The following is a 23,515-nucleotide window of genomic DNA, read 5'->3' on the forward strand; positions in this document are numbered from 1 at the left end:
TTTTAATTAATTTCAATTTACACAGCCACATGTGGCTTGTGGCTGCCCATGAGACTGCAGGTTCAGAGGACGAGATAAAAATCATGCATGATATGATCTGTAACTATCAGTTCTCAATATTTCAGCATGTTTTCCTTTCCATACTGGTTTATATAGCTGACACTCCACTCTACAGTTATGTGCATTGCTTTTTATACTCCTCATTATATCAAACATCACATCAAGATTTCCTTGAAAGCTCAGTAGAAACATCATCTTTAAAGGCAACCTCAGGGGCGCCTGGGTGGCTCAGTCGGTTAGGCGTCCGACTTCAGCTCAGGTCACGATGTCGTGGTCCGTGAGTTCGAGCCCCACGTCGGGCTCTGGGCTGATGGCTCGGAGCCTGGAGCCTGCTTCTGATTCTGTGTCTCCCTCTCTCTCTGCCCCTCCCCTGTTCATGCTCTGTCTCTCTCTGTCCCAAAAATAAATAAAACGTTTAAAAAAAAAATAAAGGCAACCTCATATTCTTTACTTATACCAAAATTTCCTTAACCATGCTGCTGTTAGACACATCTTGCCTCAAGATTTTCACTGTTATAAATAATGATGCAACACACATCTCTGTAAATCACTCTTATAGATTCTAGACATCTAAAAAAAAAAAAAAACTCTACATAAAACTGTATTTACATTTGAGGCTATTTTCCCAAAGCTGGAATTGTTATAAAGAATATGAACACCTTGAAGTTCTTTATTTGTGCCTAATTATTTCTTGCAAATGGCAATATTCCTTACATTTTCATTTGTCCTTGTTTCTTTCCTGAGATTTGGAGGACAGCTTCATGGCACCCTCACATTCTTTAAAAAAAAAAAAAGAAAGAAAAACAGGCGTTACCCTGACATTCTGACCAGAGGAAGCCGTATGAGGGCGAGCTTCCTTGCGGCACATAGTATGGGCATGTACATACTTGAGCCATGAAAAGAGTGTTGAATATAACGGGAATAGTACAACATAACTTCCTTTGAAGTGCTACTAGGGACCCTCTATCGTTACTCAGTCACACTCAGCCTTGGGTGTCTCCCTCCCTCCAGAGATTCTCGCTTTGCTAAACGCAATGCTCTGTCTCTCATTTCCTGGTCCGTCTTTAGATCCTATCTTCATCAGCACCCCATCTCTGCCTGGTTTCTGTGCACCTTAACCCAGCTCAGAGCACTGGGTGTGGATCTGTTGAGTTCACCAGCAGATCCACCTGGTGTGTTCCCCTGTTGCATTTCCCCACTTGTCAGAGTTGTAAAGAAGTAAAATTCAGACCTGTGTGAATTTCAACTGCTTTTTGTTTCCTCTGGTGAAGACCAGAGAATAGTGGCTAAAGAGCGGGCAGCAGGGGGCACCAGGGTAGCTTAGGCAGTTGAGCAACTGACTTTGGCTCAGGTCATGATTTCATGGTTCATGAGTTCAAGCCCCACATCAGGCTCACTGCTGTCAGCATGGAGCCTGCTTTGGATCCCCTGTTCCCTTCTCTCTCTGCCCCCTCCCCACATTGGCATTCTTTCTTAAAAAAAATAAATAAATAAAATAGTTTTGAAAAAAAAAAAAAAAGCAGGCAGCAAAAAGATGAAAAGAAATGGTGTTCTAAATAACCTGGAAAACTGATCCATATATAATAGACTTTTACCATATGGACTCTCTCCAGGGAGGGATTGACAGACAGGAGCAGGAGACGCAAATCCTTCCAGTGTACCAAAGATCCATTGTGCTTATTTTTTTCTTTACTGTGGTTAGAGGGTGCAATCATATAAGGTGAAAGCAAAGCCTTTCAACCAACAACAACAATAACAACTCAGAATTCGTCCTGTAAATGAACCAGTTCCTCCCCATCAGCTTTGAAATCTCCCTGACTGAACGTGGATATCAGGCCTGAAATCCCAACTTAGCAAGGCACATTGTCTGCCATAAATGAGCCCTGATGATCTGCCCGCCTTTCCTGTCCTTCTGAAATTCTCCCAACACTCTTCAGAGAACAGAAAATTAAACATAATTCTCATTCAGTAACACCCACAGTCATGAGAACATATGCTTTTCAGGTTCCTGACTTTAGTGATAGGGTGACATCATGAAGACAGAAATTCAGGCCCTATTAGATTTTTGGTCCAAATTCATGTTTTCCATCTGTACATGACATAATTGGGTCACTTTGGTCATTCTGCTGGGATTGTGCACATCGAATCCTGTGGTTGAAGATCACCCTTAACTGAAATGAAGGGGAAAAGACAGGAGAAGAAACAGGCCACTTCTGTGATCAACAGGCATGGCACATGAGAGAGTGCTCCTGGGGGAAATGTTTGCTCAGAAAACTGGAGAAAGATGTGTCATGTTGCATTTTCTTCCAAATGCTGCTATTTCTGTACTCCATCCCAGAGAGATCTTCATTTTATTTCCAGCATACAGACATCCAATGTAGTGCTCTCTTTTGAAAGCACAAAATCAGCAATATAATCTATAAACAGTTTATGAATTGCAGGGAAATCAAAATTTTTGTATATGGTGTGAGGTAGGGGTGCAGCTTCATTCTTTAGAATGTGGACATATGGTTGTTTCAGCACCATATGTTGAAAAGATTTCATTTTGAACTTTTAAAATTCAAAGGAAAATATTTGTTAACCTATTTTTTATTTTTTTAATTAAATTTTTTTTTAATTTACTTATTAGAGAGAGGAAGAGAGAGAGGGAGAGAGAGAGAATCCCAAGCAGGTTCTGCACTGCTAGTACAGAGCCCCATGTGGGCTCAAACTCATGAACAGTGATATCATGACCTGAGCTAAATCCAAGAGTTGGACGCTTAACCAACTGAGCCACCCAGGAATCCTTCTTGTATTTATTTATTTTTTTATTTGAGTATAGTTGACATACAACATTACCTTAGTTTCAGGCGTACAACTTAATGGTTTGACAAGTTTATACATAATGCCTTGTTCACCACAAATGTAGCCACCATCTGTCCCATTACATTGCTATTACAATATCATTGACTGTATTCCTTATGCTCTGCCTTTTATTCCTGTGGCTTACTCAGTCCATGTATATATATACACATATACACACTACATCTTCCTTATTGATTCATCTATTGATGGACACTTAGGATACTTCCATGTCTTGGCTATTGTAAATAATACTACATTAAACATAGGGGTGCATATATCTTTTTAAGTTAGTGTGCTTGTTTTCTCTGTATAAATATCCAATATTGGAATTGCTGGATAATGTGGTATTTGGATTTTTTAATTCTTTTGAAGAACTTCAGTACTGTTTTCCACAGTGGCTGCACCAACCATGCACAAGGATACCGTTTTCTCCACCTCCTTGCTAATACTTATCATTTCTTGTCTTGTTGATTTTAGCCATTCCGACAGATGTGAGGTGATACCTCATTACTGTTTTGATTTGCACTTCCTAATAATGGGTGATGTTGAACATCTTTTCATGTGTCTATTGGCCATCTGCATGTCTTTGGAAAGATGTCTACTTATTTTTCAGTAATATTCACAACTTAGGGGCTATTAGGAAGCCAATGATCATATATGATTAAGACTGTGTAGTCTAGAATCTTGTATTTTATAAGTAGTAAAATCTTATCAGGAAAATTTTTGAGCCTAACTATGTCAGAAACTAAAAGGTAAATGGTCAAGAAGCAGGGAAGGACAGCTGGGTGAGCTGAATTAAGGAGGGACAGAGTAACAAAACCATCCTCAGAGCCTAGTGGCTTTCCTTAAAATTCTGTGGGGTTTTTTTTTTTTGTATTTTACTCAGATAGTTTGATCTCTTTGATTGAGAGGGCATCCAACAAGGAGGAAATCCTGTAAGCAAAAGAATACTCTGAGTCCCGACGACATACCTAGGTCTCTAGCCCTTCCATTTGCTGCCCAGATACAGCCTCATGCTGCAAGCCACATGGAGATAATCTCTTCTCCATGTCCCTGTTGACCCATTCTGTTTCCTACCTTGTCTGATGGTTAGGTACCCACATCATCTGTCTGCTACTAGAGTCTGAGTGTAGGACCATGTCCACTTTGTGTTTGCCATTCACACTGCACCCTTTACCATCATGCACATAGTGGGACATTTTACTTGTTTAAATAGAGAATAAATTTTATTTTCTCAATGGTAGGGGCAAGAAACTCCATATACATCAATAGCTCCTGAGAGCTTTGCCATATTTCACCTCAGGTTAAAAATTTATATTCATGGTGGTGATTCTGAGTCATCAAGAAAAAGTGATGAAATATTTTCATCAAAAACAGTTGCTGGCCTATAGAGAGGTGGACTTCAATTTTCTGGGAGACTTCACTTGTACAGAATACATCTTTGCCTAGTCATGGTAGACCAAAATAGTGGCCCAGGATTTTGCCCAACCAACCTGTGTCTTTTTGTTTTCCTAGAATGTAGGAGTCCCAGAACATAGCCATCTAGAACCAGAGCACCTCACAGAAGGGGTAAAAGAGCCATTACAAGAGGCTTCTCTGGTCTTTCTCCAGTTCATCTTTCAGGTGTTGGCTTAGATGTTTACTGTAATCTCCCAAGCTTGGGTCAGGTGTCATTCCTGTATTTTTGAGCAGTTCCCATCATAGCTTACTTTTTTCCCTTTGTCTGAGTCTCCCCCAGACACATGTTCTCCCTTAGGGCAAGGATTGTACCCGTCTTGTGCATTTGTTGTTTCCTCCATGCCTGGTGGTGGTGCCTGGTACTTAGAATTTGCTCAACAAGTGTTTGTTGGATGAATGGCTGCATGGCTGCATGGCTGCATGGCTGCATGGATGGATGGATAGATGATCCTAAACTTTACCACCTGGGGTGATGAAAGACATGTGAGCAGAACAGAATGAAGGAAAAGCCTGACCTGAGAAGAGAGCGGGGATGGGGGTGGGGTGGGAAGAAAACAGCAATAAGAATAGCTTAACATTCATTGACCTACTATGTGCCAGGCACCCTAGGGACACCGTGCCCACATGGCCTCATCTAATCCTGACTATAGCTAAATGAGGCAAGGATTATTTCTTCAGCCAGCACTTATTGTGCAGCTGCTATGTGCGAAGAACTTGGCAAAGTGCTGGAAACACAGAACGAACTGGGTAGAATAGACCCTCCCCGTTAGAACATGCACCAGGGTTGGGGGAGACAGACAGTCCATTAGTGAGTGCGCTAACTTGGGAGAGCAAAAGCCTTATGAAGACAATGATATCATAGAATGGGCAGCACGTGTCACTTTGGATTTGTTGGACAGGAGGTGGGTTCCATGCCGAGGAGGGAATAATAAAAAAAGAGCTGGGTATCTGAAGGGCAGGGGGAGCATTTTAGAAAGAGGGGACTGCAAATGCCAAGGCATTGAAGCATGCTGTATCTGATAATAGAAGGGAAGCCAGGCAATAGAAATGCAGGGGTGAGGTTTACAGGGGTAATGGGTTTCATTCTAAGTGCACTGCTGTCCCAAGTCCTCTTCTGGAGATCAAACTACCAAGGTTCAGAGAGATTGTCACAGCCAGTAATAGGCAGAGAGAAAACAGTGAGACTTTTTTCTCTCTGCAAAACACCAGAGACCAAAGCAGCAGGGAGGAGAATATCGCCCAAAGCAAACGGTGCCACAGTGCTGCCATGTACAGCTGAGGGCACAGAGGTATGAGGGTCATTGCTGGGGTAGGATTTTAGACCAGATCCATCCCTGAGTTTGAATCTTTGCTAGAGGGGAGAATAGGGTCTGCCTATAAGGCTAAAGTGAGCTCTGCAAGCTTCACGTAAAGAAAGAAGGACCTGGGGGTGCCTGGGTGGTTCAGTCAGTTCACGTCCAGCTCTTGATTTCGGCTTAGGTCATGATCTCGTGGTTTCATGGGTTTGAGACTCATGTCGGGTTCTGTGCACTGACCTCTCAGAGCCTGCTTGGGACCCTCTCTCCCTCTCTTTCTGTTCCTTCCCTGCTTGCACTCTCTCTGTAAAAAAAAAAAAAAAAAAAAAAAAGAAGAAGAAGAAAAGAAAAAAGAAAAGGAAAGAAGGAAGGAAGGGAGGAAGGGAGGAAGGAAGGAAGGAAGGAAGGAAGGAGAAAGAAAGAAAGAAAGGAAGAAAGAAAGAAAAGAAAGAGAATGAAGGAAGAGTAGGAAGGAAGAAGGAAGGAAGGACCTGGAGGAAAAAGACCACTCCTCACCCCAGGATTCCTATTCTGTACGTTCCAGAGTGATTGTGGCAGCTAAAATCCTCGCTTCCCTAGGCTATGGTTCATTATATGTCTACAGTGGTTTCCCAACTAAAGGTTGGAGGAAACATTCTGGATCCTTCCATGAGGATTATCCCCATTTATTCAGTCCCTGGGTCCCCACCTGGCTTTCATCAGGCCCCTCTATGCAGTCCCCAATGCCCAGCCACATTTGGGGGCTCTGTATAACCTCACGCCACAATACAGAACTCGCTTGGAAAAATAGTTCCAGGCTCATGAAAAAAGCGCAAACTTAAGGGTTTATTTGCCATGAGCATTTTGTCTTCCCTCTTCTCCACTTCCAGTTTTTCCTGAGAGAGAGGCTTCATTTCTGGAAGGACACTCAGGGGCCTCCTTTCATTTAGCATAGTGGTAACTCCATGATATCTCTCTGCATCTCTCATATCAGAACCAAGAAGCCCATGTGGGTTTTAATGGCCTCTCCCGCCCTCACAATGGACCTGCTGACAATTCCGAAGCAATGTTTCCATCTCAAGTTGCTGGGGTTTCCAAGTCATAATTATTGGATAATTACCATCAAGACAGCTGTTTTGTGCATAGTTTCAGGCATTTGATAGTGTGGAATAAAGGCAATTTTACAAATTTTGACATTTCTTAGCACTTGTGGTTTGCTTGGAAGCCAGCTAGCTACCTAAGTGCCTGAAATAAATATTTCTAAAAGTCAAAGTTTGGAAAATGAGCACCTCTTGTCCCATTTTGGCAATGAATGTCTGTTCCACATGCTCTAACAGAATTAAGAAAGTCACCAGGCAGGCTCCAGGAAACCAGGACAAAACTCAGATCTCCAAGTTAGGGCTTAAAAATGCAAAATGAATCCACAAAGTAATAGAAGGAGAGTCTGTTTTATTTTCCAAGCAGGAGTCCACCTAACCCCAGAAACTTTAGAGGGAAAAAGAAGAGGTGATCGGAAACTTTCCTTTTCTTAATACATTTTTTAAGGTTTATTTCTTTTGAGACAGAGAGACAGAGAGAGAGCATGGAGCCCAGTGCAGGGCTCAATCCCACAACTGTAAGGTCATGACCTGAGCTGAAACTAAGAGTCAGATGTTCAACCAACTGAGCCATCCACTCGCCCTGGTGATCAGAAACATTCTTATCCTACACTTTCTGCCCAGCTCATTCTTTTTCTGATCAAACATTAACTGAACACTTACTGTGTGCTAAGCTGGTAACCACCATTGGGGAATGCTTTGGTGAGCAAGCCAGACACTGTCCTGTGCCCCTGGAGCTGCAGCCTCTGGAAGGAGACAGTTATACAAGTAATTCCAAAAGAAAGTGTGATGTGTGCCCAAAGTGTGATGTTTTTTAAGGTATGTGGCAGGGATTAAGGACCTCCAATGCTTGTAAGGAAGTGATGCTTATTCTGAAAATCTGAGATTATCTGGAGCCAAGCAGGTAAAGAATGTGAGATGATTATCCAGTAAGAGGAATAGCTTGTAGAAGACCAAGCTCCAAGAAAGGTTCACACACCGAAGGACCTGAGGGTAGCGCCTCGGCTGGGGGTAGAGGGTGGGGACAGGAAGTGGAAAAGTGGAAGGATGAATGGCTGGGATGAAACCAGATACAGGAGTCACATGCTAAAGGACACAATGAGCTAGAGCCATGGCAGTCAGAAAATGAAGTGTATGAGGGAGGGAGTGGTGTGACTGCATGTGCATTTTAGAAAGAAGATTCTGACTACTATATAGAGAAAGCATCGGAGCCAGGTAAGACCAATTATGATACATTTGCAGGGGAAAGAAAATACAGTGACTTGGATTAGGATAGTTTGTATCAGTTAGCTATTGCTACTGTAAGGCTGTGTAACAAACCATCCCCAAACTCAGCAGCAAACATACATTATCATACATTTCCCATTCATGCATCTGTGAGGTGACTGGTGTTTGGCTGATCTAGGTTTGGCTCCAAGCTTCAGACAGGGTTATTCTGTGTGTCTGTCATCCTCTTTGGACCACTGACTTCCTGAGGCACATTCTTTGCAGGATGAAGAGCACAAAAGGTCATCTCAATAATGGAAGTACACCTCAAACCTGTGTTTGTGTTAAATCCACTAATATCCCATTGGCTAAAGCATATCACATGGCCAACCCCAAATCTAAGAAGCAGAAAAATGCCTCTGCCCACCATGAGGCTGTGGAAAGGGGGTGGACACAGAATACAAGGGAAGGGAACTGAGACCAGTGATCCACTCTGCCTCAGTTGTAGCAGTGAAGTGAGAGAATAATGGAAGGTGCCAGAAGAAACTGCAGAATAAGAATCAGCAGGACCTGGTGGTTGATTTCTCATCAGCTTCTAAACATCTGTTAATGGGGAGGTGAGTTGGGAGAAGACAGGGCCCATCTGAAGATTTTATTGGCTGTTGTGGAAAGTTTGAATTGTTTTCAACTGCCACTGAGGATTCAAGCAGAGTAAAGGCATTGTTCACTTTATGCTTTAAGATCATATTTGATACCGTTTGGAAATGTATGACAAGAAGGCAAAGAAGAGGAAAACTAGTCCAGGAGCTGGTGACAAGATGCTAGCGATGGGGGCTAAGGTGGTGTGAGTATAGGAAGGGAGAAAAAGTTTTCAGAAGAATTAATAAGGTTTTCTCATGGATGCATGGAGGGGCTGAGGAAGAGAAAAAGTGAAGGTAACTTCTGGTGCCATTCATGGAGATGTGTAAGACCGCCAGGGGGTAGGGAACATATTTAGGAGGAAATATCAAGGGGCAGGGGGGCTTCATGTTCATGTGCCTGCCCCAAGAGTCATTGATGTAGGGCAGCTTGGCATTTCCATGGTTTGGGGGGAAAGCCCTCAGGCACAGACACTGGTACTGGTCATGGGGAGGCAGCCGGTCCCACCAGAATGGTAAGAAGGGGCACTGGGATGGAGTCCCATTAGCATCTGCCACACTGGCATTTGTGGTTCTTATGGTTCATTCAAGGTAGTTTCAGAAATGGTAGGCAAGAAAGGCCAAGGTGCCACTTTTGAGAGTTCTTAGTGGATGAAGAGAACTCTGACTTTTTCTCTGTGCCCTGCTGGCTACAAAGAAGAGTCTAAAATTTACTGTCAGAATTCCAGTGCTCAGTGTTTACTTGATCCCTCACCAGCTCCCTGGCCTTGTGTGATACTGTGATTTATAGTAAGAAATAGATGTTTGATCTTCATCCCTGTTTCTAGCACAGAGCTCTTAAAGCTTCTGAAATTTCCCAAATGATAAGAACTATAAGGTGTCTTCTGTTAGGTGAATGAGATGACTTTCCAACCCCACATAAGGATGAGAGCTAGTTGTCAGAGGAACCAACCATGTGATTAAAAGGTTGACATTTTCAGTCCCACCTCTGACCTCCAGGGAGAGGAGACAGGCCAGAGGTTGAATCGGTTGCCAATAGCCAAGGACTTAACCAATTGCCTATGCAGTGAAGCCTCTATAAAAACCCAGAAGGAGGGGATTTGGGGAGCTTCCGGATTAGTGAATGTGTGGAGGTTGGCAGAGTGGTGCACTCAGAGACAGCTCTGTCCCTTTCCCCAGACCTTGCCCTGTTCATCTTCTCCAACTGGCTTCTCCTGAGTTCTACCCTTTTAGGACACACTGGTGACATAGTCAATAAAACGTGTTCCTGAGCTCTGTGAGCCACTCCAACAAGCTAATCAAATGCAAGCAGTGCGTCCTTTGAATCTCCAATCTATAGCCAGTCACTCGGAAGCACAGGTGACACCTGGACTTGTGACTGGTGTCTGGGGTGGGGGAAGGAGAGTCTTGTAGGACTGAGCCCTTCACCTGGGCCGTCTGATGGGGTCACTGGGTGAATAGTGTCAGAACTGAGTTAAATTGTAGGATACCCATAGGGGTCACAGAAATGCTTGGATGCATGGGGAAAACCCACACCACACACACACTGGAGTTGGTGAGCAGAATCTTACCTTGGCCACGTGCTGAACTTCCCAGAGTGCCAGCTGCCTCGTCTTTACACAGGGAGAACAAAACCCACCCTACTTGCTCTGGAGAGCAACTGTGCAACTGTGTTCATGACAGCACTCTGGGAAGGACAGGACTCAGCCATCGAAGTGCCTTTTTTCTCAAGGCTTATTCATTGTTTTACTTCATTTAATTGTGTCAGGGAAAGAGATTCCCACCCAGTGATAGCTTACAACATCAAGCCACGGCTAGACACTCCATTTGGAGCCTACACCCGCACAAATGTTCAAATTACCCAAATCTGAAAATGCGAAGTGACATGTAACATGTGTTCCAGGTTATAATAAATTAGCAAGAATCCAGGGGCTTCTTATTTTTCCTCAAAGAATTTGCCGGTTGTGTGGAGCTGACCTCAAACCATAGAGAGATTTTAAACTATAATATGGGGAAGTTATAATCTTTGAGGCCAGGGATGTTGGCTCTCCAAACTGTGTAAGATTTAGGGAACTGTTTTCTGAACCGCGTGCATGCTTAAAACTAGGTCTAACTGGGTCTCTGTGTGTGCATCTGTATGAAAACAAATGCACATTTTGAGGGCCCACATTTGTGGGCCAAATTCCTGTTTTCTTTGGAACCAACTAGCCTGCTGTTTCCTCTGCAATAATTATTTACCATGAGGGCATTAGAGAATGAATTTGTGTATTTTGAAGGCAAGAAATAAAAACAGTGTTAAATGTCGGGCAGTTGTGCCTAGGATGCTCTCTGGTGGGCATTGCCATGGAGATTTTCTGCATTTGCACTTAATGGGCCCTGCATCTGTGACTCAGGGAGCACGAAACCATCATTCAGAGCAACACTGCACAGCTGCAGCCCAGAGGCTTATGCAAAGGTGGTCCAGAGATGAGGAGGGCCTGTGCTATTGTCCGGCTTAGCACACCCCAAGAAACTACTTTTAAGGGGGTTAAGTTAAACTTGCTGCCCTCAAGGAAACTTACTGGGGTGATGGAAATGTTTTGTATATTGTTGAGATGTCACACACATGGGTACATGCATTTGTCAAAACTTATCCAATAGTACACTTGGGATCTGTGCCTTTACTGTATGCAAATTATGCCCCAATTAAAAAAAAAAAATATTTTGGTGCCCCCTCACTTTGTTGCTTAAAAAGATCAGCTTAAAACCACCCCCACGTCAGTCTCCTCATCCAGCTCTATATGCACTCTTGCCCCTAGCCACCCCACCTCACTGCCTCCAATGCACACATGCACCTCACGCATGTGCACACACGTGCACATACACATGTACACAAGGATACACACGTGCTCAGCATCACCGGCAGATGCTTATTTAAATGTACAGTGCGGGGGTGACTGGGTAGCTCAGTCGGTTAAGCGTCCCACTTCAGCTCAGCCCTACATCAGTACGGAGCCTGCTGGGGATTCTCTCTCTCTCTCCCTTTCACTCTCTGCTCCTCCCCCACTTGTTCTCGTTCTCTCTCAAAATACATAAAGAGATAAACTTTAAAATTAAAAAACATACAGTGTGTGTAGAGAGGCAGAGATCTAGGTGCTATGTGGAAGGAGGAAAAACTGAAGACACAGGCATCTACCCTCAGAGCATCAGGACTAGTTGGGGAGGTAAGAAGGAGACCAGGCAAGGTCAGGATATGATCTGCATCACAAGGGGGGATAAGACCAGCAAGGGCTCAGTGAACTTGGAAAAGACGAAAGGACTCGGGAGCAATGGGCAGAATAGAAGTGAGGTGGGAAGGATGTGAGCACCCCATCTGACCCGACTGAGGTCCGGAAAGGGAGACAGCAGTGTGCCAAGGTGGGGAAGGTGAATCTCCCCCATTTGGAGAGGCTCCCAGTGCCCAACTACAGAGAGAGGATGCTGGTGGTGTGTGTGTGTGTGTGTGTGTGTGTGTGTGTGTGTGTGTTTGGGGTCCCAGCAGAGCCCCTGGAGGTCTTCATGATCTTCATTCCTTCTTCTCCTCTGAGTGGGAGGGACCACTGTAGATCTCTTTTCATGTTGTTTGTGAGCTACGAAAACAATGCACCCTAATAGCCCCAAACTGGAAGCAACCCAGATACCTATAAGCAGGAGAATAATTAGAATAATGCTGTTATAAAGAGAAGTGAGCTAGTAATGCAATGAAAAATACCAAGGAATCTTAAAAAAATTACGCTGAGTAAAAGAATCCTGGTGTAAAAGAATGAACATTATTGGGTTCCATTTATGTGAAATTTCTCAGACAGGCCAAGCTTAGACACAGTGATTGATCTAAGTGAGACTGATGAGGGAACAAGAGAACTTTCTGGGAAGGATGGAAGTGCTCTATATCATGACTACAGTTTAGGTTACGCGGTTTGTAGGTGTTTCTCAAAACACACTGAGCAGTGCAATTAGGATTTGTAAATTTCACCATACAGAAATTGCATCCAGAAACAAAACACCTGTGAACTATTATCAAACATTATGAAAATGGTATAATTCTTGCAATTTTTCTGACTGCTTGAAAACTTTCATAATAAAATGTTAGGTAGACAAAATAAGCTATATACATTCATAAAAAATGAAGTGGAGAAGGGGGACAGGGAATGTTGGGCAGGATGCATTGCTTCTGGAATCCCATCTGGAAGTGGCATCCAGGGTCTCTCTGCTCTCAGCCTCTCTCTGACCAGTCTACTCTGCTCCATTTCACTTTTGCAATGAAATGGATTCATTGTCCATCCATTGGTTACATATTGAAGCATGTGGTCTGGTCTGTGCTTAGCCCTGTGCCAGGCAGAGGAAAAGGTCAGACATGGTTCCTGCCCTCATGGTGTTTGACATCTACTGAGGCTTTGATCAGGGGACTGCTGGGTGGTGAGCTTATAAAAGCAGCAGCCAGGGATGCCAGGGAAGGGATTAGGCAGCTCATGAGTGAGTGGAGGATAATGGCCCAGACGCACTGAGAACCCATTATACACTGGGTCCTGTTCAAGCTTTAACATAGATTAATTCCATTAATTCTCACAACCACCTCATGAGGTGGGAATTGTATTATCCCCATTTTACTTCTCAGGAAACTGAGACTTGGGGAGGTTAAGTCACTTTTCCATGATTATATATCAAGAGGGTGACCAAGCAGGGATTCAGAAGAGGTTTGGTGAACTGGGTCTGGAGCCCATGCCCTAAACCAAGGGTTAGCAAACTTTCCGGAAAGGGCCAGAAGAGAAATATTTTAAGCCTTGTGAGCCGTATGGCCTCTATCAAACTTATCAGCTCTTCCGCTTCTACATGAAGGCAGACACACAGACGGTATGCTAAGCAACGAGCTGAGCTCCAGTAACACTTCATCTACAAAATCAGGCGATGGGCCAGATTCGGCCGATGGCCCGTAGTTGACTAACTCCTGCCCCAAACCATCCATAGTCTCCAGTAATTGGGAAGTGTTCAAGTTGGACCCAGAGGCAACTGAAGGAACCCTAATCCCTGACAGTCGTGTCCATGTGGAAGTGGGGGTTCAGCTAGCAAGGAATCAATACAGTCTTTGAGAGCGCAGGTCTCTAACTAGTGAAATAGCAAAAATAACCCCTGTGGGTGCATGTGGCAGAGAAAAAGGTGAAAATGTGAAAAAAACTACTCAGAAACCTCACCAAAGTTGGTTGTCTTTAGTCTTTGGAGCCAGATTTAGAATTTTAGAAGCACCACTCCTTGAGACTTTATGTCAATGAGGAAGAGTGAAGTTCCAGTGCTCTAGTTGAATATTATTCATTTGGAAAAGGCGAAAGCCTTGGCCAAAGAGAATTTTCCTGCTTGGAGCTTGGCTTTCACTGGCTCTTGGTTTCCTATGGGCAGGAAATCACTTTACTCAACTCTTGCTGCTGACAAGGATTCAACCCTGGAACTCAAAGGGTGAGCTGGGCTTAAAATGCATTGGCCACATTCTTAGAAGAATCCATGTAATGTTGAAAATTAAGAGCTCAAAAGGTTTTCTGAGTATTCACAGTTTCAGGGTCAGCCCAAGGACTGTGATGAGTACAGCCCCAGCAGGCTCTTACTCACGCTGAACAGAGGCTGCCATCTTGCTCTGAGAAGCCCTGCCTTTCCCCTTAAACTCTGGCCAGGGTACATGTGGCATTATCATAGGTTCAGTATGGACAGAATACTTTGGGGCAGAGAATCTTTTTCAGTACAAGGCATTTGTGATGGACATTGGCCTCGTTATACCTACACAGCTGATCAAAGGAGGAAAATCGATCTATAGCCAGGTGGAGGGTCTGCAGGAAGGTGAACTACCAGCTGGACTGGGATGGATCCAATCCCTCATTATTTTTTTTTTACACTGATTTAACCAGGTCAAACCCACTGCTTTAGTGTCACAGAGATAGGCTTTGAGTCCTTTACTCTTAGGAAAGCATTTATTGGCTGGGAATAATTTCCAGCTGAGGTTTGGCAGATGGTTGGCTCACATGGATTGTGCATGCAGGGGAGAAAGTCCAGCGCATTCCCTCTGGGACAGAGCCTTGCATAAGGAGATGTGTTATGTTCCTGGGTCCCCACACAAAGGGTCTGTTTGGGGCAAGCAATTTCCTGTCTCCAAAAGGTAAACCAAACACATCCTCCTACAGAGATACCCATGTGTTTCCATACCTACACTGCAGGGATAAACTGGTAAAGGGGCACCAAGAGATGCCTTGAACCTTGTCAGAAGGTCCCCTGACCACTTCTACTGACAATAATCACTCTCTGTTCTCTAATGAACTGATCAGCCTGCCTTGCTTTTCCTTTCTGTAAACACAGGTGAGCCTTTGACTCCCGGCAAGACAGTGTACATTGGTGGGGCTCTATGGTCCCCCAGCCTCCACGCAGATAAGACTTTATAAGAGAACTGGTGTAAAAGGGATGTCAAAGTCAAAGCCCCAGAACCCGTGGAGATCAGAAGTGGGTTTAACCTCTGTACTTGCTCTAAGTCAGTGGTTCTTAAACTTTCTCATGCATCAGAACCACCTGGAGGTTTATTAAAATACAGCTCGATGGGCCCATCCCCAAAGTTTCTGATTCAGGAGGACTGGGTGAGGCCTGAGATCCTGCATTTCTAACAAGCTCCCACCTGATGCTGCTCGAGCCTATCCAGGGACAACGCTTTGAGTACAGCTGCTCTAAGGCATACCTCCTGTCTCAGGGTAGCCAACCTCGTGACCCTTTGACTGAGGTCAGGGCAGAAGGGACATCTTCTGTGCACTATGGAAAAAATTCTATGGTCTTTGTTGGCTGGGTTGGCCTCTAAATATTCCCTACCTGCTCTGCCCACTACTACAGCCACTGATCATATATGACTCTTTGAATGTAAATGTGAATTGGTTGAAGATAAGGTTAAAGTTTTTGTTCAGTTGGATGAGCCACCTTTCAAGGGCTCAATAGCCCACATGTGCCTAATGGCTGCCATATGGGACAGTACAGATACAGGACATTTTCATCATTGCAGAAAGTTCTACTGGACAGAGCTATTTTATAAGAATTCCAAAAATTGTTTCTCTCTTTTCAGTGTTTGGCTGCTAACCCCACTGTCTTACTCTGAAAAACAAACAAAACAAAAATCCTTTTATGAATATCACAAATGGAATGTTAACTCTTTCTTCTTCTTTGCTTGCTCACAGTAACAACCCTTATCCACTTCTTCCTGTCAAGTTTGGGAAGAGGTCACAAACTAATGCAAAAGAGAGAAAAAAGTTTTTATGGGGTGCCTGGTGGCTCAGTTGGTTGAACATCCAACTCTTGATTTTGGCTCAGGTCATGATCTCAGGCTCCTGGGATTGAGCCCCGTGTGGGGTTCTGAACTGAGCATGGAGCCTGCTTAAGATTCTCTCGCTCTCTCTCTCTCTCTCTCTCTCTCTCAGTCCCTTTTTCCCTGCTCTCTCTCCCTCTCTCTCAAGAAAGAGAGAGGAGAGAGAGGGAGAGAGAGAGAAAATTTCAGTAATATTTTTCAAAATTTTGCTCCCATCACCCATGTTAGGAAATTTACTCAAAAGGTAAACCTAAAAGCTATATGCCAGGAAAGCAAATGCTCCCTGGAGGTCAGGTCCATAGGGAAGTATTGTGAGCAATAAGAATCAGGCCACAAGTCAGAGAATTGGAGTGCCATGCTGCAGCCCAGTAGGCACTGCCTCTGGAGGGAAGGACGGGGTTGGACTGAGAGTGGACTACACAAGGGCACCCCCTAGCTGTCCTAGGGAAGTAGATATTCCCACTACCAATCCCAGAGCAAGGCTGTCCAAACTGCCCTTTGCCATCCTAGAGGAGAGATTTGCACTGACTGCTACTCAGAATTGCTTGAGCTCCTGCACAGAGCAGATGCCTTTTTGGAAGCCTAACTGCACATCCTTTCTTACAGATTCGGCTAAACAGCAGAGGACTGATCTACTCCGTGGGCTTACTCCTGGCCTCCGTCTTTGTTACGGTAGGGCTTCAGCCTTTTCCCCTCTCGAGTTCCTGTGTTCTCCCCACCCCCACCCTTGGGTTCTTTGGCCACAGAGTTTGTTTGGACACCAGATGGGCTTGGCCTTCTGGTGGATGGGGACAGTCAGCCTCCAGATGTCCCATCTCCTTCGTGGCTGTCTCTTCTATAAGTGGATCCTAGCAACTCACTAGAAAACATTCCCTCTTTCTGAACGGAGCCAGCCCACCTCTGAGAAGCAAGGCCCTGCCTTATGTCAAGCACAAGCCATTTTATCAAAAGCAAAGGGGAGATCCACTTTTTCAGGATTAGTGAAGAAAAGGGTAGATTCCAATTAATTGTCTGTTCCAAGTTAATAAGCACCTCTATAAATCCATGGATTTGACCAATTCTCAGAGACTAAGAATACATTATTTCATTGACAGTATACTTTCATGCCATTCCACTGTCTTGGCTATCATATCTATTTGTATAGTACGATATTCCAACTCAGCTGCCATGTTTGGTAGAAACAGATTCATACCAACACATGAATTATCCGTTCATATACAAGTATGTGGTTAAATTTTCACATTAGTGAACATTGAGGGGCACCTGGATGGCTCAGTCAGTTGAGCATCTGACTTCAGCTCAGGTCATGATTTCATGGTTCATGAGTCCAAGCCCTGAATCAGGCTCTGTGCTGACAGCTCAGAGCCTGGAGCCTGCTTCAGATTCTGTGTCTCCCTCTCTCTCTCTCTCTCTCTCTCTCTGCCCTTCTCCCATTTGTTCTGTCTCTCTCACAAATATAAATAAAAACATTTTTTTTAATATAAAAAAAAACATTGAGATGCAATGTGGTTTTTCCTGAAATCTTCAAGGAAATCATCATTGAATTATACTGGCATGTGAATGTCCATATAGTTGATAATGGGAATTTAGAAGAGCAGGCAGGAAGCTGGCGAGGTCATTTATGGGATCAGACTGTGAGTCAAATTTCAAAGATTTACTAAAGCAAACACTGTCTTACGCAAAAGTGGAAATCTATGCAATTTTTCTTCCATAGCGTAGGAGTTTCTTTGAGTCTGGTATGACTTAGGGTTATGAGACCTGTCATAGCCACACATTGTGCTCAGTGCTTTGCATACATTTTCCCCTTTGGAGCTCATCACGCCCCCATCACGTAGCCACTATATTAGCCCCATTATACAGATGAACATCTGAGACCTCTAGGGTAGTTGACACCAAATGAATGAAGGGGCAAGCCATCTGACACCAGAGCGCATGCTTACAGCTACATATGTACACCTGTAGGAGATGGGGCTGGCCACCACCTGGGATGTTGAAATGGGGCTGCTGGAATGCTGGAGAGAAGTAGGTTCGTGGCGGGGCAGAGGAAGAGTAGTTTCAAACCTCTTGAGCTATCTTGCCTGTTTGACACCCAAGGGGAAAGGTCAAGAAAGCCATTGGAAAGATGAGTCTGAGTTCAGGAAAAGCATCCAAGCTGAAGGCACAATGATATTTAAAGCCCTGTAGTTGGATCAGTCAGCAAGAGGGTGAGTGAGGACGGAAGAGAGGCCCAGCATCTGAGTCTTGGTGCCCTCTGGTAGTTCGAGGTCAGGATGATGACAATAAACCACCAAAGGGAACAGAGAATGAGCAATCAGAGAGGTGGGAGGCAAAGCAGGAGAGTATGGCATCTGGAAGCTAAGGGGAGAAGGTGTTTCGGGGTGGAGGGAGTGATTGGCTCTGTTATGGGAAAGGAGTCCTGAGTGTTGGCCATTTGGTTTAGAAATATAAAGTTATCAGGGGACGCCTGGGTGGCTCAGTCGGTTAAGCGTCCAACTTCGGCTCAGATCATGATCTCACAGTTCGTGGGTTCAAGCCCGGCGTCGGGCTCTGTGCTGACAGCTCGGAGCCTGGAGCCTGCTTCAGATTCTGTGTCTCCCTCTCTCTCTGTTCCTCCCCTGCTCTCACTCTGTCTCTCTCTCACTCTCTCAAAAATAAATAAAGGTTTTTAAAAAATTAAAAGAAAAAAGAAATACAAAGTTATCAGTCCTCTTGATGAGGGTGGCTGCATGGGGCAATAAGGCCGAAGGTTGAGTAGAACAAGGTAACAGGAAGGAAGGAGAGAAATTGGATGCAATGGTGTTTACAACTCTTTGAAGTCATCTTTCTGTGAATAAAGGAGAGAAACGGGAATCCAGAAAAAATGTAGTTGTTTTTTAATATGAGGGAGCTAGCAGCATTCTTGTACTCCAGTTGGAGTAACCCGGGGAGTGATGGGGAGATGGAAATAAAAGAGGGCAGTTTCTGGGACCATGTTCTTGAGCAGTAAGGGGAGGTGGGATGGTGTGTACATGTGGGGGAGTGGGCCCTGGACAGGGTCGTGGGCGACAGGTCCTCACTGGCAGGAGAGAAGGTGAGCAAATGGATCTGGTGGTGGGAGTTCTGTGAATGGGAACATCATCATGCACTGAGAGTGAGGGTGGAAAAGGAAGGTATTGGGGGTCTCAGAAGAGGGGAGAGGTCAGAAACAGCCATCCAGGAAAGGGAGAGACAGTGCACTTAGGGAAACGTGGAATGATTGCCATAAATGGCTCACTCAAGGTTTGTGGGCTTGAATTAAAAGTCAGAACCTTCAGGGGGGCACCTGCGTGGCTCAGTTAATTAAGTGTCGACTTCTGCTCAGGTCATTATCTCACGGCTTGTGCATTGAAACTCCACATCAGGATCTCTGCTGTCAGTGCAGAGCCTGCTTGGGTTCCTGTCTCCCTCTCTCTGTGTCCCTCCCCAGCCTGTGCTTTCTCTCTGTCTCACAAATAAATAAAAACATCAAAAAATTAAAAACAAACAAAAGTGAGAAACCTCGGGTGCACCTGGATGGCTCAGTCCCTTGAGCGTCTGGCTCTTGGTTTCGGCTCAGGTCATGATCTCACAGATTGTGAGTTCCAGCCCTGCATTGGGCTCTTGTGGTGACAGCATGGAGCCTGCTTGGGATTCTCTCTCTCCCCTCTCTCCCTGCCCCTCCCTCCCTCTCTCTGAAAATAAATTTAAAAAGCAAAACAACAGCAACAACAAAAAAAACAAACGTAAAAAGTGAGACCCTTCGGCATGGCCAGGCGTTTTCCTCCAGCCTGGGTCAGCTGCGTGGAAGCAATATGGAATAGCTGGAAGCAGGGCTTGAACCAACAGGCTGTGGTTTTAGCCATACAAGGACAAAAGTGCTAGAGAGATACAAGTAAACAGTGAGGAGTGCTTAGGGGTGGTTCTAACGATTGTTGGTGGAATTTAAGCAGGGTAAGGTGGGAGAGGGGTGATGGGCAGTGAAATGGTGGGGGTGGCAATGAATTCTGGGTCCTGGGAGTCTGCAGAGTTGTAGGAGTACAGGGACCAGATGGAGTAAGCAGGAAAGAGGAGATGGCTGTCAGAGAGTGAGGTGTTTGGCACAGAGTCCTTTCTGCTCTTGCTAATCACCAGGTCTCAGCTGCAGGGCTGTCCAGCAGAACTTGTCCGCTGGCCTGTACCTGCCCTGGACAGCAGCCACTGGCCACGTGTGGATGTCAAGCACATGAAATGTGGCTAGTACAACTGAGGAACTGAGTTTTTAAGTCTATTTATTTTGAGAGAAGGCGGGAGAGAGCGCATGAACTGGAGAGGGGCAGAGGGAGAGGGAGAACCCCATGCAGCCTCCACATGGGCTCAGCACCAAGCCCAGCCCTGGGCTCTACCCCACAACTGTGAGATCATGACCGGAGCTGAAATCAAGAGTCGGATGCTCAACCAACTGACCCACTAAGGCACTCCAGGAATGGAGTTTTTAATGTTATTTGATATACATTTAAATTTGGGGGGCCACCTGCGGCTAGTGGGTGCAGTGCAGGTGCGGGGCATGGCTGCAGGAGACTAGGTGGAGGACGGGTGTTGGGAAGATCCTCTCAGTTGATGGTGAAATTGCTGGGTAGGACGACAAGGTGCTGTAGACAGGAGTGGCAGTGGGTAGGACTCTGGGCTCTGGGGAAGGACGAAAGAGACTGGTTTTGCAGTGTTGACTGCAAGTGAGTGGGATGGAGTATGACTGCTGGAAGACTTTAGATTCCAAGCTTAGGTTTTTTGAGAGGAGAAAAAAATAGAGTGCGTAAGGAGCAGCGAAGAGCAAGGGGTACAGCCTCCTTGCCTCTAGGTGCAGGAATGGAAGAGGTGTGGCCTCCACTGCCAGGGCTGTGTCTGCAGGGGCCAGGGGCTGCCTGGGGCAAGAGGGTGAAGAGGTAGAACAGGTGGCACCAGCACAGAATAGTGCGGAGGAGTGATGACCGCCATGCCCGTGTTGATTGGTCCCATCATTATGACTTTGTAAAGTTATCTCCCAAGTTCTGACTTCCCACATGAACGATGGGTTTGGGGGTGCTCAGAGACCATCAGTGCTCCACGAGATCAGCCATTGGCAGCCCTACCCCCGGCTATGGCCACCCCAAGGCCCAAGGCTACCTCTTCCCGAATCCTCTGACCCTGCTGTGTGTGTTGCAGGTGTTTGGCGTTCACCTGAACAAGTGGCAGCTGGACAAGAAGCTCGGGTGCGGGTGCCTTTTCCTGTACGGTGTGTTCCTGTGCTTCTCCATCATGACAGAGTTCAACGTGTTCACCTTTGTGAACTTGCCCATGTGCGGGGACCACTGAGCCGCCTGGCCACCCACCGAGCCTCAGTCCTTCTTTACTGTGCAATACAAGACCCGGCCGCACCCCGAGTCACGCGGGCCCCCAGAGCCGGCACATCCGGCTCTCCCGTGCTGTTCACAGGCCTCTGCTCCTGCCTTGGTGGCCCAGGCTGTTCCCACCCCTCCCTGCTCCCCCTCCTCCATGGGTTTCTCTCACCCACCCCTTCCTGCCTCCTCCGTGTGAAGACTCTGACATCCGCGTGAATTTTCAAGCTCCATTTTTGAACAGTGACTGAGATTCTAGAAAAACTGGCTGCTAACTGGCCCAAGCCAGGCAAAACTTACTACAATCCCTCCTCCTTTTTTAAGTTATTGGATGGAAGACAAACCTAATTTATGACCTGAGACTGTCGAAGGAATAGAGAGGAGAGGGTGTATTGATGCTAGGGAGTGTTTGGGATTTTGTTATGTTTTGAGGTGATACCTAGGTTACTACTGGGTTTGGGTGGGGTTGTTTCACTTTGGGGGCTCCCCTTTTTATTCCTTTTCTTCCAGAGATGGAGAACTTCTGTCGCATCTTTCACCGGGCTCTGGATTAGTGGATGATCCACAGGTTGTCCCCGCCATGTCTTCTGGGATCAAGTCCCAGGCATGGTGGAACATGCATGAATTTAGTGCTTAGTAGAGGAACATCTGGGCGAGGCCACGGGGAACAGATGCATGACGTTTCATACGCAAGGATGCCTCCCTGAAGTCCTGTAGGCGTCATCTAGGGGGCACAAGGCTTTCGAGGAAGAAGACAGCTTCCCACATATCCATTAGGACAATCATTTTGTCACTAGGTTCCTTCTAGTCTTTCAAGCAATAGTTCTAGCCTGCCTGAGGCCTTTGATGAGGGGCCCCGGTTACACCACCCGTCCTGGAGGTGCCGGGAAGTCAGCGGCAGAAGTTTCCCAGCCCAAGAGTCCCTGAGATGCGCTCTCATCACTTGGTATTCGGGGTGACAGGGAGAGACCCAGAGGCCACCACTGCTTTTTGTGCAGGAGCTACAGACACTGGTTTCTTGGAAAACGGAGAGAAGCGCACTTTGCACAGACGTCGTCAATAAAGTCCCAATTTGCCACTCGGTATTGACTACACTGGACCCTGACAGCTGGCTTTTGGGCCAGCGTCCTTCCTCGTGGGACGCCTCCACCAAGCTGCCCCAGCTCCACCCCTCCCATCCTGGAGGGATGGCGAGGGAAGGAGGAAACAGAGAACTGACACCTTGGGAACCGCAGAATGTGTTCAATGCAGACTCGCTCAAGGGCATAAGTTATTGTGAACGTTGCTGCCAATCACTGCTCAACAGCCCTGCTAGATTTTGTATGATGCTGAATTATTATGCAGACTAATTCCACCGAGTTGAGACCCACCCATGCTTGTTACACTTGTATTTATTGAAACTGTGGATTCTTGCCCGTGCCGCCCCCTGTATTTACTTTAAGCACTGATCACTTATCATTCATTCAGTATGGTTTTCCCCCCCCCGTCCCTTGTACACATTCTGGTATGAATTGTAAAAATAACCTGCTACAAATTGGTTGAATGTTTCTGTCAATGGTGCAAACCAAGGCCAGCGTTAGCCAGCCGACGAGGCACCTGCCCGAAGAAGGAACGGGAGAGGAAATCACCAATTTGGGCTCTCAGAGCTAAGACACACGTATTGATTCTGTTGCACATTTTGCACTGGTTTATGGAGATTGTTTTCTTGGACGGATAGTGTAAAATAAACTTCTCTGTTCTATATCCTTCCTTGAGTGGCACGCACGTTACTTCCTCCCCTGGAGTGTTGCCTGTTTTAACTATGCTGACCAGTATGCCTGGAAGGAAGCCGCCAGGTATTGGTGCTTCTGCTCTTTCTGGGTGGACTCAACCTGGAAAGCTGGCAAAATGGCGGGTTTCTGGTATGAAGTGGCAAATCATGGGTCTTCTCTAAATCTTGAAGGGGCTTAGGATCTGTCATCCTATAGAATACTTACAGCGCTCTGTTAGGAATTCTTTCTTGCAGCTAAAGTGGGAGGAACAGATTCCAGCATGGCCGACAGTTCAGCAGTTCAAGTTCTCCATCCTGTCTGATTGTACTAGTTTTCGATCCGGAAAACTCAGACTTCCCCAAAGCCAACTCCTTAAAAGAGAAGGTAACACATCATTGTAATACACCACATTCTTACCCTGCATGACTCCCAAGAAATAATTATCCAGATCTAAAAGTAGACCAAGGTTAGTGAACAAGCCAGGTGTCCACCTGAAGCAA

The 23,515-nt window shown here is 45.7% G+C and overlaps 1 protein-coding gene across 2 annotated transcripts in view; it reads left to right on the top strand.

Annotated features, from left to right (window-relative positions):
* The window catches only part of SLC24A3 (solute carrier family 24 member 3), a 490,476-nt gene extending 467,466 nt beyond the window's left edge, over window positions 1-23,010 (top strand). For both annotated transcript variants that reach the window (XM_045445435.1, XM_045445436.1), the window contains 2 exons: window positions 16,523-16,588; window positions 21,092-23,010. In XM_045445435.1, the coding sequence (XP_045301391.1) occupies window positions 16,523-16,588; window positions 21,092-21,483 (458 nt within the window). In that variant the 3' untranslated portion in view covers window positions 21,484-23,010. The remainder of the gene's footprint in view (window positions 1-16,522; window positions 16,589-21,091) is intronic.
* The last annotated feature ends 505 nt before the right edge of the window (window positions 23,011-23,515 follow it).

Source organism: Leopardus geoffroyi, chromosome A3, assembly GCF_018350155.1.
Source record: "Leopardus geoffroyi isolate Oge1 chromosome A3, O.geoffroyi_Oge1_pat1.0, whole genome shotgun sequence".
NCBI lineage: Eukaryota > Metazoa > Chordata > Mammalia > Carnivora > Felidae > Leopardus > Leopardus geoffroyi.